The sequence below is a fragment of the Pan troglodytes genome, chromosome 9 (assembly GCF_028858775.2).
Source record: "Pan troglodytes isolate AG18354 chromosome 9, NHGRI_mPanTro3-v2.0_pri, whole genome shotgun sequence".
NCBI lineage: Eukaryota > Metazoa > Chordata > Mammalia > Primates > Hominidae > Pan > Pan troglodytes.
Window position 1 is genome coordinate 26,658,155 of NC_072407.2, and position 14,169 is coordinate 26,672,323.

Sequence of the window (14,169 nt, forward strand, 5' to 3'; positions counted from 1 at the left end):
TTATAGATAAGAGATCAGGGTTAAAGTTTCCTAAGGTCCATAGTATCATTAAGAAGGAGGGTTAAGATACTAATATTAGATATTTTTAAGTTAAATATGATAAGTTTTGAGAGTAAAAGCATGGGTATAGAATTAACATCCTAACTGGTAGAGGGGAAAATATCATGAAATAAGAAGACAAACAAATATTTAGTCAATTAAAGAACTGAGAAGTGAAACATAGAGAAATCAAAGGAAGTGGAAAGCACAAAATAGGATAGCAGGAAAAAGTCCAATCATACAGTGTTAATATATGACAATGATAATAGAAAAAAATAGACTTTAAAGCAGAAAAGCAGTCACTACAAACAAAAGGTTCAATTCATTAAGATGATATAACGATTCTATATTTGTTTGCATGTCATAAAATTGCTCAAAATACGTAAGATGATAATTGATAAAATTTCCTGAAACAATGTTACAATGGGAGATTTCAATAGTGCTCCCTCATTTGATAGGACATAGGGAAAAAACAGGAAATAAATATCTCTAGATTTTATAAAGAAGTTACCAAATATTCTATTTTTATAGTCTTCCTCTCACCTTTTTCTCTCTCAGTGTATGCGTAGATTCCTAATCTTTTCAAGTCCTTAAGAGAAAGTATATAAAGCTCTAATGCTGGTTTCATTTATTCAAACACTACAAGTATCTACCATATGCTGGACACTGTGCTAGGCTTCTGGAAATAAAATAAATAACAGATACGGCTTCCACTTTCATGTTGCTTTTGTTTATACCCTTGGGCATTTTACTTAATCTTTTAGCGTATATTCATAAGAATACAGTTTTGGTGTGAAGATTAAATAAGATTATGTATGTAATGAACATATGGAGACTAAAATAACAGAATAATAAATGGTAAGTATAAAATAGATTTTAAAATGTTATTTCTTAAGTCTATTGTCAATCTTTATAATTTTATTGTAAATCATAGTGTGAGATACAGCCGCAAATATAGGGAAGTAAGTTCACAAACTGTTATTTTCTAAAGCTAAAGCTAACATTAGGCCTTGCTGTGGTAGAACTCTTCACTGGGTTGTTTCTTAGAAAAAAATTCATGCAACTGACAGGAGGAATTGTCTTTATTCTTGCATTAATGATAAATGTAACCTACAAGATGGCCTTCATGGATTAGAAAAAGGAATCAGACCACAAGGAAAAAGAAATTGCTGGTTTTCACTCAAGATTTATCTAGAAATGTGTACTGACTACTGGAATAATAGTTTACCCCTGGGTTGTACCACAGAATGAGAAATTCTACAAGATTATACAACTCTTTTTCTACAAGATTACACTACTCATATTGTTTTTATTCCATTCCGGAATTAGAAATTAACTTTCTAAATATCATTTTTTTTCTCCAAAAAAATCCTCTTACCAGCTAACCTGGATATGGACAAAAATATCTTGATTGCCGTATAGGTCTATCTCCCTAGTAAAAATGAATAAATTGCCCTTGAGTTTGGTTATTGGAAATCACTATCAGCTGTGGAACACCCAGGTAAACTAACACAACTAGGTTCCTACATACAAAACAAATATTCTAAACTGTTTCCACAGGGCAGCCACCAGGGGAAAAATGAGGAAATTTAACTATTTTATTCTAAACACTTCATTTACATATAAGGCAACTGTGGCCCCAAGGTTGTGATTTATTAACCTAGTTAACGGCAGAAGCTGCACTAAAACCTGGATCTTCTACTTAAAATGTTGTTTTGGCCGGACATGGTGGCTCACGCCTGTAATCCCAGCACTTTGGGAGGCCAAGGCGGACGGATCACAGGGTCAGGTGTTTGAGACCAGCCTGGCCAGCATGGTGAAACCCCGTCTCTACTAAAAATACAAAAAATTAGCCGGGCATGGTGGCCTGCGCCTGTAATCCCAGCTACTTGGGAGGCTGAGTCATAATTGCTTGAACCTGGGAGGCAGAGGTTGCATTGAGCAGTGATCACACCACTGCACTCCAGCCTGGGTGACAGAGCGAGACTCCGTCTCAAAAAAAAAAAAAGTTTGATTCTTTTATCATCAAGCATTAATTTAATATCCAAAGGCATATATTTGTATTTACTGTGCTTTAAACATTCGTCTGTGCGTCAATGCTTTAAAGGGACATACTATGTGGTGATTCATTTTCAAAGTAAGAATTTGCAGAAAATGAGAAACAAACTTTCTGAACAATACACTTTTAATGCATACTAAGGCTGGTTAACTGGTTAGAATACTAGGTTAACAAGGCCAAACTCCAGATAGGCCAATAGCTTTTCAAACCAATATTCCTGACACTGCCAGGAATAAAGAAAACTCTTCACTACTGAAGGAGGGAAAGAAAACCTAGAAAAATAAACCATACTAAAAGAAAAAGGGTATTTTGTTTGTCACTTTAAAGCTGCTTTTTCTTTAAACGGTACACATATTTTCAACATTCTTACAAATGGGCCTTCTATTAAAAAGCAAACTATTGCTAATTCCACGGCTTTAAGTGGAGTACTTCCAATCACTTCCTGTATCCAGAAAATCCGTGACACTACATGCCAGCTACTTTGCATATTTATAACTGTTTAATAAACTATTCAAAATTAGCATCTAAAATAATTATACTTTGGACACACGAAGGCATATATTTGGTGAGAACATTGTAATTTTCATTTTGTAAACTATATATTCTATATTCAAGTAATAACACAGCATTGCCTATACAGAACTGAGGCCTGCGCTGAGACCCAAAACTTGTCTTTTCCTAAATGCACCACTACGAAGAGCTAATAAGAGGTCTGTCCAGATGCTAAGACCAGGTACTTCAAAATCTCCATCCTGCGCTTTACAGGTCTCCAGGGCAGTTAGAACTTTATCTTTCAGAGGTGGAGGGGCCTGACAGAGGCTTTGAAACCTATCGTGCAACTCCTCCCAGGGCACATCTTGGGACTCAGTTCCAACCCAAATGCCTTTCTGAAGGTCATAGTGCAAACGGTGACCCCAGTCTGTTAGCAGACCCAGATAGACAGGAGACAGCGCTGGGTGGCGGCTAGTCACTAAAGTCAAAAGCCCGGCTGGGAGGGCGCGACAAAAGGCAGCAAAGACTTCCGAATTCCCCAGAAGCCAGTGGACTAGCACTTGGCTCCCCTCTCCAGGTGATTTGTGGATGCTGGGTTCCAACTCTTCTTGGGGCCGAGGAGACAAAGGCGGCTGCAACAGCGCCACCGCTATCACCTTCAGGAAGTTGTTCTGAGGCAAGCGCTCCCACAGGCTGCTGAGAAACCTGGCGGGACGCTCCGCTTCGGCCTTCCCCACCTCCTGCAGACGCTCCAGCAGCAGCTCCGCCTGGGTCTTCATCAGAGAGTCCTCCTGGAGATTTGGGTTCTCTCTATAGCCATTGAAGCGCAGCATGTGCACCGCGGACCGCCGGCGGGCAAGGCGGGCCAGGCTCTCTTGGAGTGTCTCCTCATCGGCGTCCCGGACGCCCGGGCCCGGAAAGAGTTGCTGCACCAGGTGGTAACGAGCTGCATCCCCGAGGGCCCGGTTCTCCAGCAGGCGCAGAGAGAGCAGGACGTCACAGTGACCGAGGGCCTGGAAGTTCGCTAATCCCGGAACTGGACCCCGCCCAAAGCCGCCCTCTTGCCGCCACTGGTTGTGCAGCCGCCGCTCCAGAGCCGTGCGAATGGGGCCATGCCGACCAAAGCGCCGATGGACGTGGCGCAGGTAGCGCGCCCACTGCAAGGCCCGGCGCACGGTGGCGGGGTCCCAGGTGCTGACGTGGGTAGTGCTTGAGACCGCCAGAAGCTCGGAAAAGCGATCCAGGTGCTGCAGAAGGGATTCCATGAGGTGCGCGAAGGCCCTACTTCCGCTTTCACCTTGGAGACGGCGACTCTCTGCGTACTGATTGGGACATCCGTGAAATGATACGCCTCTCTGAAATGCTATTGGTCGAAATGCATGTCAATCTCCCAGCGTCTTTATCCGTGTTCCTTGACTCTGGGCAACTTAAAAGCCCTAATACTTTTACTTTCGCCACACAAAGAGGTTCTTCTTAGTGGAGGGAGAGCAGATGTAGGGCATCCTACCGAGAATTTCCGGAACCACATGCGAGATGATGCCAGTCGTGAACGTCTCCGCGCTTCCTTTCGCTTTGGAAATATCCTTAAGTAGAAATTTTCTGAGCTTTGCCTAAAACTAGAATCTGTGTTGAGGTTTTTCAAAATTAAGTAACGCCAGAGACATACTGTGACGTGAGGAAACGCTCTTAAATGAAATTTTAAGATCTATTTGAGAAACATGTACTAAAAATGTACTGACCTCCTATTAATGCCAGGCACTATGCTGAATTCTGGGCCTTCACATTGTCCTTCCATTATTAGAACTGAAGCCCAGATTATTTGAAACAAAAAATAAACTTCAATAATTTATTAAAATTTGCAAAGGAACAAAATTTTACTTCACAGTTGTACATTTCGTTTTCGTAATTTTTAGGACAAAATAGCTTAATTGACTCTTCTGTCATACAAATAATCAGCTGAAGGAAATGGCATTTAAGAGCATCGAACAATAATAAATGTTTGATTAAATAAAAACCGTGAGAAGAGAGTAGGGAGGAGAAGGTCCTATGTCGCTCATTGTTGCACTTAACAAACATTTGTCAACTCCTAGGAGTTGCATTCTGTACAAAATGCACAACAATTCTTACTAAAGTTCATAATATAGTAATTCATTTGAGCTGAATTTCCTTCCAATCCTAAAGACACAGCCAAAACTATTCGAAAAGTGGGGGGAAGGTGTTTTGTTTTGTACTTTAACAAAAAGGGGAAGAGAAACAAATTTAAAAGAGGGGAAGAGTCATTTTTCATTTATTAAAATAAGCATTCCTACACCTTTTAGAAAGTAAAGCAGTCATGTGCATGCTGTTAATTCAGATTTATGCATTTATTTATTTATTTTGAAACGGAGTCTCATTCTGTCGCCCAGGCGCGGCCAATTTTTGTATTTTTAGTAGAGATGGGATTTCACCTTATTGGCCAGGCTGGTCTCGAACTTCTGACCTCAAGTGATCCTCCCGCCTCGGCCTCCCAAAGTGCTGGGATTAGAGGCGTGTGCCACCGCGCCTGGCTATTATTTGATTTTTATTAGTTATCTCAAACTCTTATTTGGTCCTGAAATCGTTATTTTATTTTATCCTAAGGATACTATGAATCTTAAAATTCTTTTTCTTGGCTACTAGAAACTTAGAACCAAGTGTGCAGCCTGCCTTTAGCAAATGTACAGGCATCACTAATTCATTTATTTATTCTTATATTTAACACCTATTATGATACATAGTATGAGGTGCTACAGATTTAGTAGTAAAATAAATGCAGTCCTAGCCTGAGTGGAGAAGTTCATCTTGTACCATTTAAGAGAGACATTAAATGAATAACCTCAAATGTGATAGTAGGATGAAATTGAGTGGGGTCACCAAGTCTTAGGTGATAGGAAGGTCTCTTTAATTACTGACTTTTCAGGCTGGAGGCAGTGGCTTATGCCTGTAATCCCAGCACTTTGTGGGGCTGAGGCCAGGCGGGTGGATCACCTGGGGTCAGGAGTTCCAGACCAGCCTGGCCAATATGGCAAAACTCTGTCTCTACTAAACAAACAAACAAAAAAATTAGCTGGGCATGGCAGTGCACACCTGTGATCCTAGCTAATCGGGAGGTTAAGGCAGGAGAATAGCTTGAACCCGGGAGGTGAAGGTTACAGTGAGCTGAGATCGGGCCACTGCACTCCTGCCTGGGTGACACAGCAAGACTCCATCTCAAAAAAAAAAAAAAAAAAGGAAAATGGAAAAAAAAGGAAAAGAAACCAACTTTTCAGTTGAAAGTTCAAAGCTGAGTGTTCAGAGGAGCCTTCAAGGCTACAGGAATCCTTAATTGTTTTGCAGGTATCTGAGTTGAAAGAACCAGGCCTATTTAAGGAGGTGGAAAAAATCCAAAAAAGCTTTGATTCAGAATGGGGATGACAGTGTATGGCAAGAATTATGCAGATTAACCTTTCTTCATACCTTTCTACTTATCTGTTTAAATCTTGATTTTAAATTCTTCCTTGAGCATAGTAACGTATAAACTCCTACATATTTCAGATTAGTCTATTTTCATTAAATAAAATGTCTATGAAGTTTCCCCCTCTAAAGAAAGAAAAGCCTAGCATTTCAACCTATATTCTTGAGGCAGGGTGGGGAGGGATACAAAAACTTAATTATAATGCAAAGCAGATTTTATATATTTTGAAAATTTTAAGAATTTTGCTATGAGAGACTAGATATAAACTGACAGGAGAGTTCTGGGAAGACCACAGAGGACTGATACTTGATTTAGGCCTCAAAGTGTTTGAACAATCATGGGACAGAAGAAAATCCAAGTGAGAGACATAATATAAGGTAAAATATATGAGAACACAAATGTGTGTACTGTGTGCCATGAATACCAGGAACAATCTCCCTCCTCTTGGTTTTGATCCCCAAATTCCTGGGATACAGTAAATTGGGAAAGAAAAAGGCCAAATTTCAGCAGATTTTATTTTTATTTATTTATTTTGATTTTTTTCTCTTCTTTGGTGAAGTTTTCAAATATTGTAGCTCATAAAACTTTCTTGTCGTCTTTTCATTGCTTTAACAGAATTTTTTTTTTTTATTTCAATAGCTTTAAGGGTACAAGTGGATTTTGGTTACTTGGATGAATTTCAGTGTGGTGAAGCCTGAGATTTTAGTTCACCCTTTAACTGAGTAGTGTACGTTGTACTCAACATGTAGATTTTTATCCCTCACCCCATCCCACCTCCCCTGCTTCCAAGTTTCCAGTGTCCATTATACCACTGTCTGCCTTTGCATACCCATAGCTTAGCTCCCACTTCCAAGTGAGAACATGCAGTGTTAGGTTTTCCATTCCTGAGTTACTTCACTTAGAATAATGGCCTCCAGTTCCACCCTAGTGGCTGCAAAATATATTATTTCATTCTTTTTATGGCTGAGTAGTATTCCATGGTATGTGTGTGTGTGTGTGTGTGTGTGTGTGTATGTATGCGTGTGTGTATATATATATATAACTTTTTTATCCACTTTTCAATTGATGGGCCCTTATGTTGGTTCCGTATCTTTGCAATTGTGAATTATGCTGTGATAAACATATACATGCAAGTGTCTTTCTGATATAATGACTTCTTTCCTTTGGGGTAGATACTCAGTAGTGGGATTGCTGGATCAAATGTAGCTCTACATTTAGTTCTTTGAGACGTCTCCATACTGTTTTCCATAGAGGTTATACTGGTTTGCATTCCCACCAACAGTGTATAAGCATTGCCTTTTCACCACATCCATGCCAGCATCTATTGTTTTTTGACTTTTTAATAGTGACCATTCTGGCCGGGGTAAGGTAGTATCCTTTTCCATAGAGGTTGTACTGGTTTGGATTCCCACCAACAGTGTATAAGCATTCCCTTTTCACTACATCCATGCCAACATCTATTGTTCTTCGACTTTTTAATAATGACCATTCTGGCTGGGGTAAGGTGGTATCCCATTGTGGTTTTAATTTGCATTTCCCTGATAATTAGTGATGTTGAGTATTTTTTCGTACATTTGTTGGCCATTTCTGTATCTTCTCTTGAGAAATGTGTATTCATGTCATTTGCTCACTTCTTAATGGGATTATTTGTTTTTTTTTCTTGCTGGTTTCTGTGAGTTCCTTATAGATTCTAGATATTTGTCCTTTATCTGATGTATATTTTGCAAATATTTTCTCCCATTCTGTGAGTTGTCTGTTTGCTCTGATGAATATTTCATTTGCTATGCAGAAGCTTTTTAGTTTAATTAAGTCTCACTTATTTATTTTTGTTTTTGTTGCATTTGCTTTTGGGGTCTTAGTCATGAATCTTTGCCTCGGTCAATGTCCAGAAGAGTTTTTCCTAAGTTTTCATCGAGAATTTTTATGGTTTCAGGTCTTAAATTTATGTCTTTAATACATCTTGAGTTGATTTTTCTTAAATGATGAGAGATAGGGATCCAGTTTCATTCTTCTACATAGGGCTATCCAGTTTTCCTCACACCATTTTTTTTTATTATACTGTAAGCTCTAGGGTACATGTGCACAACGTGCAGGTTTGTTACATATGTATACATGTGCCATGTTGGTGTGCTGCACCCATTAACTCATCATTTACATTAGGTATATCTCCTAATGCTTTCCCTTGACCCTTCCCCCACCCCACAACAGGCCCTGGTGTGTGATGTTCCCCTTCCTGTGTCCAAGTGTTCTCATTGTTCAGTTCCCACCTATGAGTGAGAACATGCGATGTTTGGTTTTTTGTTCTTGCACTAGTTTGCTGAGAATGATGGTTTCCAGCTTTATCCGTGTCCCTACAAATACCATTCAGGACATAGGCATGGGCAAGAACTTCATGTCTAAAACACCAAAAACAATGGCAACAAAAGCCAAAATTGACAAATGGGATCTACTTAAACTAAGGAGATTCTGCACAGCAAAAGAAACTACCATCCAGAGTGAACAGGCAACCTGTAGAAGGGGAGAAAATTTTTGCAGTCTACTCATCTGACAAAGGGCTAATATCCAGAATCTACAAAGAACTCCCCACACCATTAAATAAGGTGTCCTTTTCCCAATTTATGTTTTTGTATGCTTTGTCAAAGATCAGTTGATTGTAAGTTTTTGGCTTTATTTCTGAGTTCTCTGTTCTCTTCCATTGGTCTATATATCTACTTTTATACCAGTGTCATGCTGCTTTGCTTACTATAACCTTGTAGAATTTGATGTTGAGTAATGTGATGCCTCTAGATTTGTTCTTTTTGCTTAGGATTGCTTTGGCTGTTTTTTGGTTCTATATGAATTTTATGATTGCTTGTTCTAATTCTGTGAAAGATAATGTTAGTATTTTAATAGGAATTGCATTGAATCTGTGTATTGCTTTGGGCAGTATGGTCATTATCATAATATTGATTCTTCCACGCCATGAGCATGAGGTGTATTTCCATTTGTTTGTGTCATCTATGATATCTTTCAGCAGTGTTTTGTAGTTCTCCTTGTAGAGATATTTCTCTTGCTTGAGTGCTCTGGCTAGGACTTCCGATGCTGTGTTGAATAGAAGTGATGAAAGTGGACATCTTTGTCTCGTTCCAATTCTTAGGGGGAATGCTTCAACATGAATGTTGGCTGTGGGTTTGTTATATATGGCTTTTATTATTTTGAGGTATGTTTCCTCTGTGCTTAGTTTGTTGAGGTTTATGTCATAAAGGGATGCTGGATTTTATTGATTGCTTTATCTGCATCTATTGAGATAATCATATGGCTATTGCTTTAATTCTGTTTGTGTGATGAACCACATTTTTTGACTTGCATATGTTGAGCCATTGATTCATCCCTGGGATGAATACCACTTGATCATGATGAATTATCTTTTTGATGTGCTGTTGGATTCAGTTTGCTAGTATTTCGTTGAATATTTTTTTATCTATGTTCATCAGAGATATTGGTCTGTAATTTTCCTTTTTGTTATGTCTTTTCCTGGCTTTGGTTTCAGGGTGATACTGTCTTCATATGATATAGGGAGGATTCCCTCTTTCTCAATCTTTTGCAATAGTTTCAGTAGGATTGTTACCAGTTCTCTGAATGTCTCGTAAAATTTGGCTGTGAATCTATCTGGCCCTGGACTTTTTTTTTTTTTTTTTTGACAAATTTGTATTACTGATTCAATCTCACTGCTTATGATTGGCTTATTCAGGATTTTTATGTCTTCATGATTCAATCTAGGAGGGTTGTGTGTTTCCAGAAATGTATTCATTTTCTCTAGATTTTCTAGTTTGTTTGCAAAGAGGTGTTCTTGGTAGTCTTGAAGGATATTTTTTATTTCTTTGGGGTTGGTTGTAACATCTCCATTTTCATTTTTAATTTAGCTTATTTGGATCTTCTCTCTTCTTTTCTTGGTTAAACTAGCTAATAGTCAGACAGTGACATATTCCCTTAGCATTTGCTTGTCTGAGAAACAGTTTATTTTTCCTTCATTTATGAAACTTAGCTTTACTGGATACAAAATTGTTGGCTGATAGTTATTCTGTTTAAGGAGGCTAAAATAGGACCATAGCCCTTTCTGGCTTATAAGGCTTCTGCTGAGAAGTCTGCTGTTAGTCTAAAAGGTTTTACCTTGTAGGTTACCTGATGCTTTTTTCACACTGCTCTTGGAATTCTTTTCTTCACATTGATTTTAGATAGCCTGATGACTTTAGCTCTTGGTGTTGGCCTTTTTGCAATGCATTTCCCAGGAGTTGTTTGAGGTTTTTGTATTTGAATATCTAAATTGCTGGCAAAGCCAGGGAAGTTTTCCTTAATTATTCCCTCAAATAAATAAGTTTTCAAAACTTTTTGCTTTTTCTTCCCACTCAGGAGCATCAATAATTCTTAGGTTGGCCCCTTTACATAATCCCATGTTTCTTAGAGATTTTATTCATTTCTTTTCATTCTTTTTTTTTATTTTTGTGTGATTGGGTTAATTCAAAAACCTTGTTTTCAAGTTCTGGAATTCTTTATTCCACATGGTCTAGTCTAATGTTAAAACTTTTCTCTGCATTTCATAATTCCCTAAATGTGTCTTTTGTTTCCAGAGTTCTGATTTTTTTTTCTTTAAAATATCAATTTGTTTAGGAAATCTTTCATTCATAACCTGATTTTCTTTTAAATTTTATTGTGTTGTTTTTCACCTTTTTCTTGTATTTCCTTGAGGAACTTAATAATCAACCTCTTGAACTCTTTATCTGGTATTTTAAAGATTTCATCTTAGTTTGGATCCATCGCTGGAGAGTCAGTGGAATCTTTGTGGTGTTATAGAATCATGTTTTTACATATTGCTAGAGTTATTTTTCTGATTTCTTCTCATTTGGGTAGACCATTTCTTCTAATTACTTCTTGAATTTATTTTTTATTCAAATGTGGTTTTTCAATTTCTGTTTTTCCCTCTTGAGGATATGACTGTAATGTTTATAGTTTATTTTAGCCTATTTCAGCTCTTGGTGTTTTCAGTGATGAAGAATCTGTATGAAAAATCTGTATGAACTCCTTGGTGTGATGGCCTTCTCAGATGCTGGTTATAGTAGCAATGTGCTCAGTGTGTGAGCAGGTTTACCGTCTCCTATGGGGCCAGAATGACAAAGATGTCACGAAGCTTATTTTGTCCCCCAGTGGTGTACATTAATTCATTAATTTATTTATTTATTTTCCCTGTATTTTATTCACTGGGTTGAACAGTTCAGGCTTCAGGCCAGTAGGAGGTGTTCATGGGTAAAAACAGGCTGCAGCTAAAGCAGGTGTGGAATGCAATATCCAGTGATGGGCAGAGGTCCTAACCTTGACAGAGGCAGCTGGAGAAGCTTTCAGTGAAATGCACTAAGGTCTTTTCAGGGTGAAGGGAGGAGCCACTGTAGTTCCCCAACCAGGCCAGCAGGAAAGTGATCCAACTCCCAGTCACACTCCTGACCCAGTGTTCTAGCTATTCAGATGAGACAGGCATCCCTTTTCTTCTGTAGGAATGGTGATGTTATATGTAGAAAAGGACTATGACTCTATCCCTCATGTAAGTCTGCACCTGGAGGGCACTCCTCCTGTGGGGATGCAGTCACCCGAAAGTGTTCCAGGAAGCCTCTCTACATGTGTACCCATGCCAAGCTCTTGTGGGAGAAGCCACAGCTATGTTTGCAGTGATGGGCAAGAGGAAGTGTATTAGTCTGTTTTCAAACTGCTGAGGAAGACATACTCAAGACTGGGCAATTTATAAAGAAAAGAGGTTTAGTTGATTCACAGTTCCACGTGGCTGGGGAGGCCTCACATTCATGGCGGAAGATGAAGGAAGAGCAAAGGGATGTCTTACACAGTGGCCAGCAAAGAGAGAATGAGAGCCAAGTGAAAGGGGTTTCCCCTTATAAAACCATCAGATCTTGTGATACTTAGTCACTACCATGAGAACATGATGGGGGAAACTGCTCCCATGATTCAGTTATCTCCCACTGGGTTCCTCCCACAACATGTGGGAATTATGGGAGCTACAATTCAAGATAAGATTTGGGTGGGGACACAACCAAACCATATCAGGAAGAAAAAGTCTTCTTCTCCAGGATCCTTCATGAGCACCAGGGCTAGCTGACAGTTGGAGTAGAGGCACAAACTTTCTCCACTGAGCCCCACACTGCACCTGTGCCTTTGCTGAAATAAACTCCCCACAAATAGACAGTTTTGGGACTCAAGGCCTGCAGTCTGGATTCTTTGGTCTCACAGGGTGCTCCCTTGATGTGGTATATTCCCACTTCCCCTAGGAGGAGGGATCCCTGAGGGCCAAACTACTGTGAATCCTGCTGCTGCTCTTCTGATTCTAGCCACCCAGTGGGGCTGCCATTCTCCAGGATGGTGCTGGGGAATGTCTGGAAGGGATCCAGTGATAGGACCTGTTCTCTAATCTCCCAGTAGTGGGTACCAGCAGAAGTTCTGATGGGGGTGGCAGGGGAGTGATGTAGACTCTGTGAGATTTTCTTGGTTATAAATAGCCTTAATGTGTTGCTATTCTCAAATGCCAGCTGTAGTAGTAATATGCTGGTCACGTGAATAGACTCAAGACCTCCTGGTTAGCCAGAGTGATGCCCACAATGGTGCTAACTGAGGTCATCCAAAAGTTTTCTCCTTCAGGGGAGCTATGTTTTTGTGCCAACAGATGCTGTAATGGACTGTGTCAGTTGGCCTCCAGCCAGGAGGCGGTGCTTGCAAAAGAGTGTCAGCTGCAGTGATAGTGATGGGATTTGTGCTCCTCTTATGTTACCCAGGGTAGGTACTCTGGTGTCTCAGGCAATGGGCAGGGTCATAGGACTTCCCAAAGTCCCTGCCCTTTGTGTTAAGATACTAGGGTAGATGGAGGTGCAAAGCCAGGTGGTGGCTGGATCAATCAAGTCCCACACTATGGCCTCCCACATGCCAGCATAAGCAGCAGCTGTAGTGGAGATCAAAGGGCAGTTCTGTGGCTTCTGAGGGAACATTCCAGGGAGGAGCACAGCTGCCTTTGTTGTGCAGAAGAATCCATATGGTGAGCAGGGGGTAGTACATAGCAGTAGGCCTCACCTGGCCCCTACACACTTGTTAAGGCACATCTCACACCTGCAGTGTTCCACTTGCAGCAGCTAAGTGGGTTCCAGATAGCCTGTGCTCAGCGCTCAAAACTGCCCCAGGCCATAAGCCTTCCCTACCAAGACAGGAACGGTGGCTTTCAGGCCACACCCCTCCCTGTAGGCCTGCAGACCTGGAGTGCCCAGGTCCTGCACCTGTGGCTTATAGTACTTCCCACTTGTCTCAGTTCTCACCAAAGTGGTTCATCCCTGTTCAAGATTATATTGTGAATCTCCACTGGGAGCTTCTTTCAACCTGTGACTGCTGCCTAAGTTAACTGGCTGACTTCTGTGAGGTCCCCTGTGAGGTAGGATTTGGAATGGCTTTCCTCTTTCCCCGGTGGAGTCTGGGAGTGCATGCAAAGCATGTGCTGATGCTGCTCCTTCTCATATACTCTTTTTTTTTTTTTTTTTTTTTTGAGACGGAGTCTTGCTCTTTCGCCCAGGCTGGAGTGCAGTGGCCCGATCTCAGCTCACTGCAAGCTCCACCTCCTGGGTTCACGCCATTCTCCTGCCTCAGCCTCCCGAGTAGCTGGGACTACAGGCGCCCGCCACCACGCCCGGCTAATTTTTTCTATTTTTAGTAGAGACGGGGTTTCACCGTGTTAGCTAGGATGGTCTCGATCTCCTGACCTCGTGATCCGCCCGCCTCGGCCTCCCAAAGTACTGGGATTACAGGCGTGAGCCACCGCGCCCGGCCCTCATATACTCTTTACCACTCACTAAATCAGCTCCAGTGCTAGATAGGGTTAAGACCTTCCTCCATGGCCTGGGGCAGGTTCCCCAATGGGAGTATATATCATGGAGGCAGTCTCTCACCACTCACACTCTGGGGACTTACAGTTTTCTGCCTGGCTTATGGATATACCATGGAGGCAATCTGTCCCCACTCACACTCTGGGGACTCAGTTTTCCACCTGGCTTAGGGTGTAGGTTGCTGCCCACTGCTTCTTTCAAAGGGT

At 40.8% G+C, this 14,169-nt stretch overlaps 2 protein-coding genes across 2 annotated transcripts in view; one reads left to right on the forward strand and one right to left on the reverse strand.

Annotated features, from left to right (window-relative positions):
* Nucleotides 1-364: 364 nt before the first annotated feature.
* On the reverse strand, nt 365-3,855 carry FANCF (FA complementation group F). The gene has a single exon (XM_001169698.8). It carries the CDS (start codon nt 3,853-3,855, stop codon nt 2,731-2,733), a length of 1,125 nt encoding a protein of 374 aa, XP_001169698.2. The 3' UTR covers nt 365-2,730.
* Nucleotides 3,856-5,849: 1,994 nt separating this feature from the next.
* GAS2 (growth arrest specific 2) overlaps nt 5,850-14,169 on the forward strand; it is a 731,425-nt gene continuing 723,105 nt past the window's right edge. The window contains exon 1 of the mRNA XM_009460085.5: nt 5,850-6,439. The gene's annotated coding sequence lies outside the window, so the exon portion shown is untranslated. The remainder of the gene's footprint in view (nt 6,440-14,169) is intronic.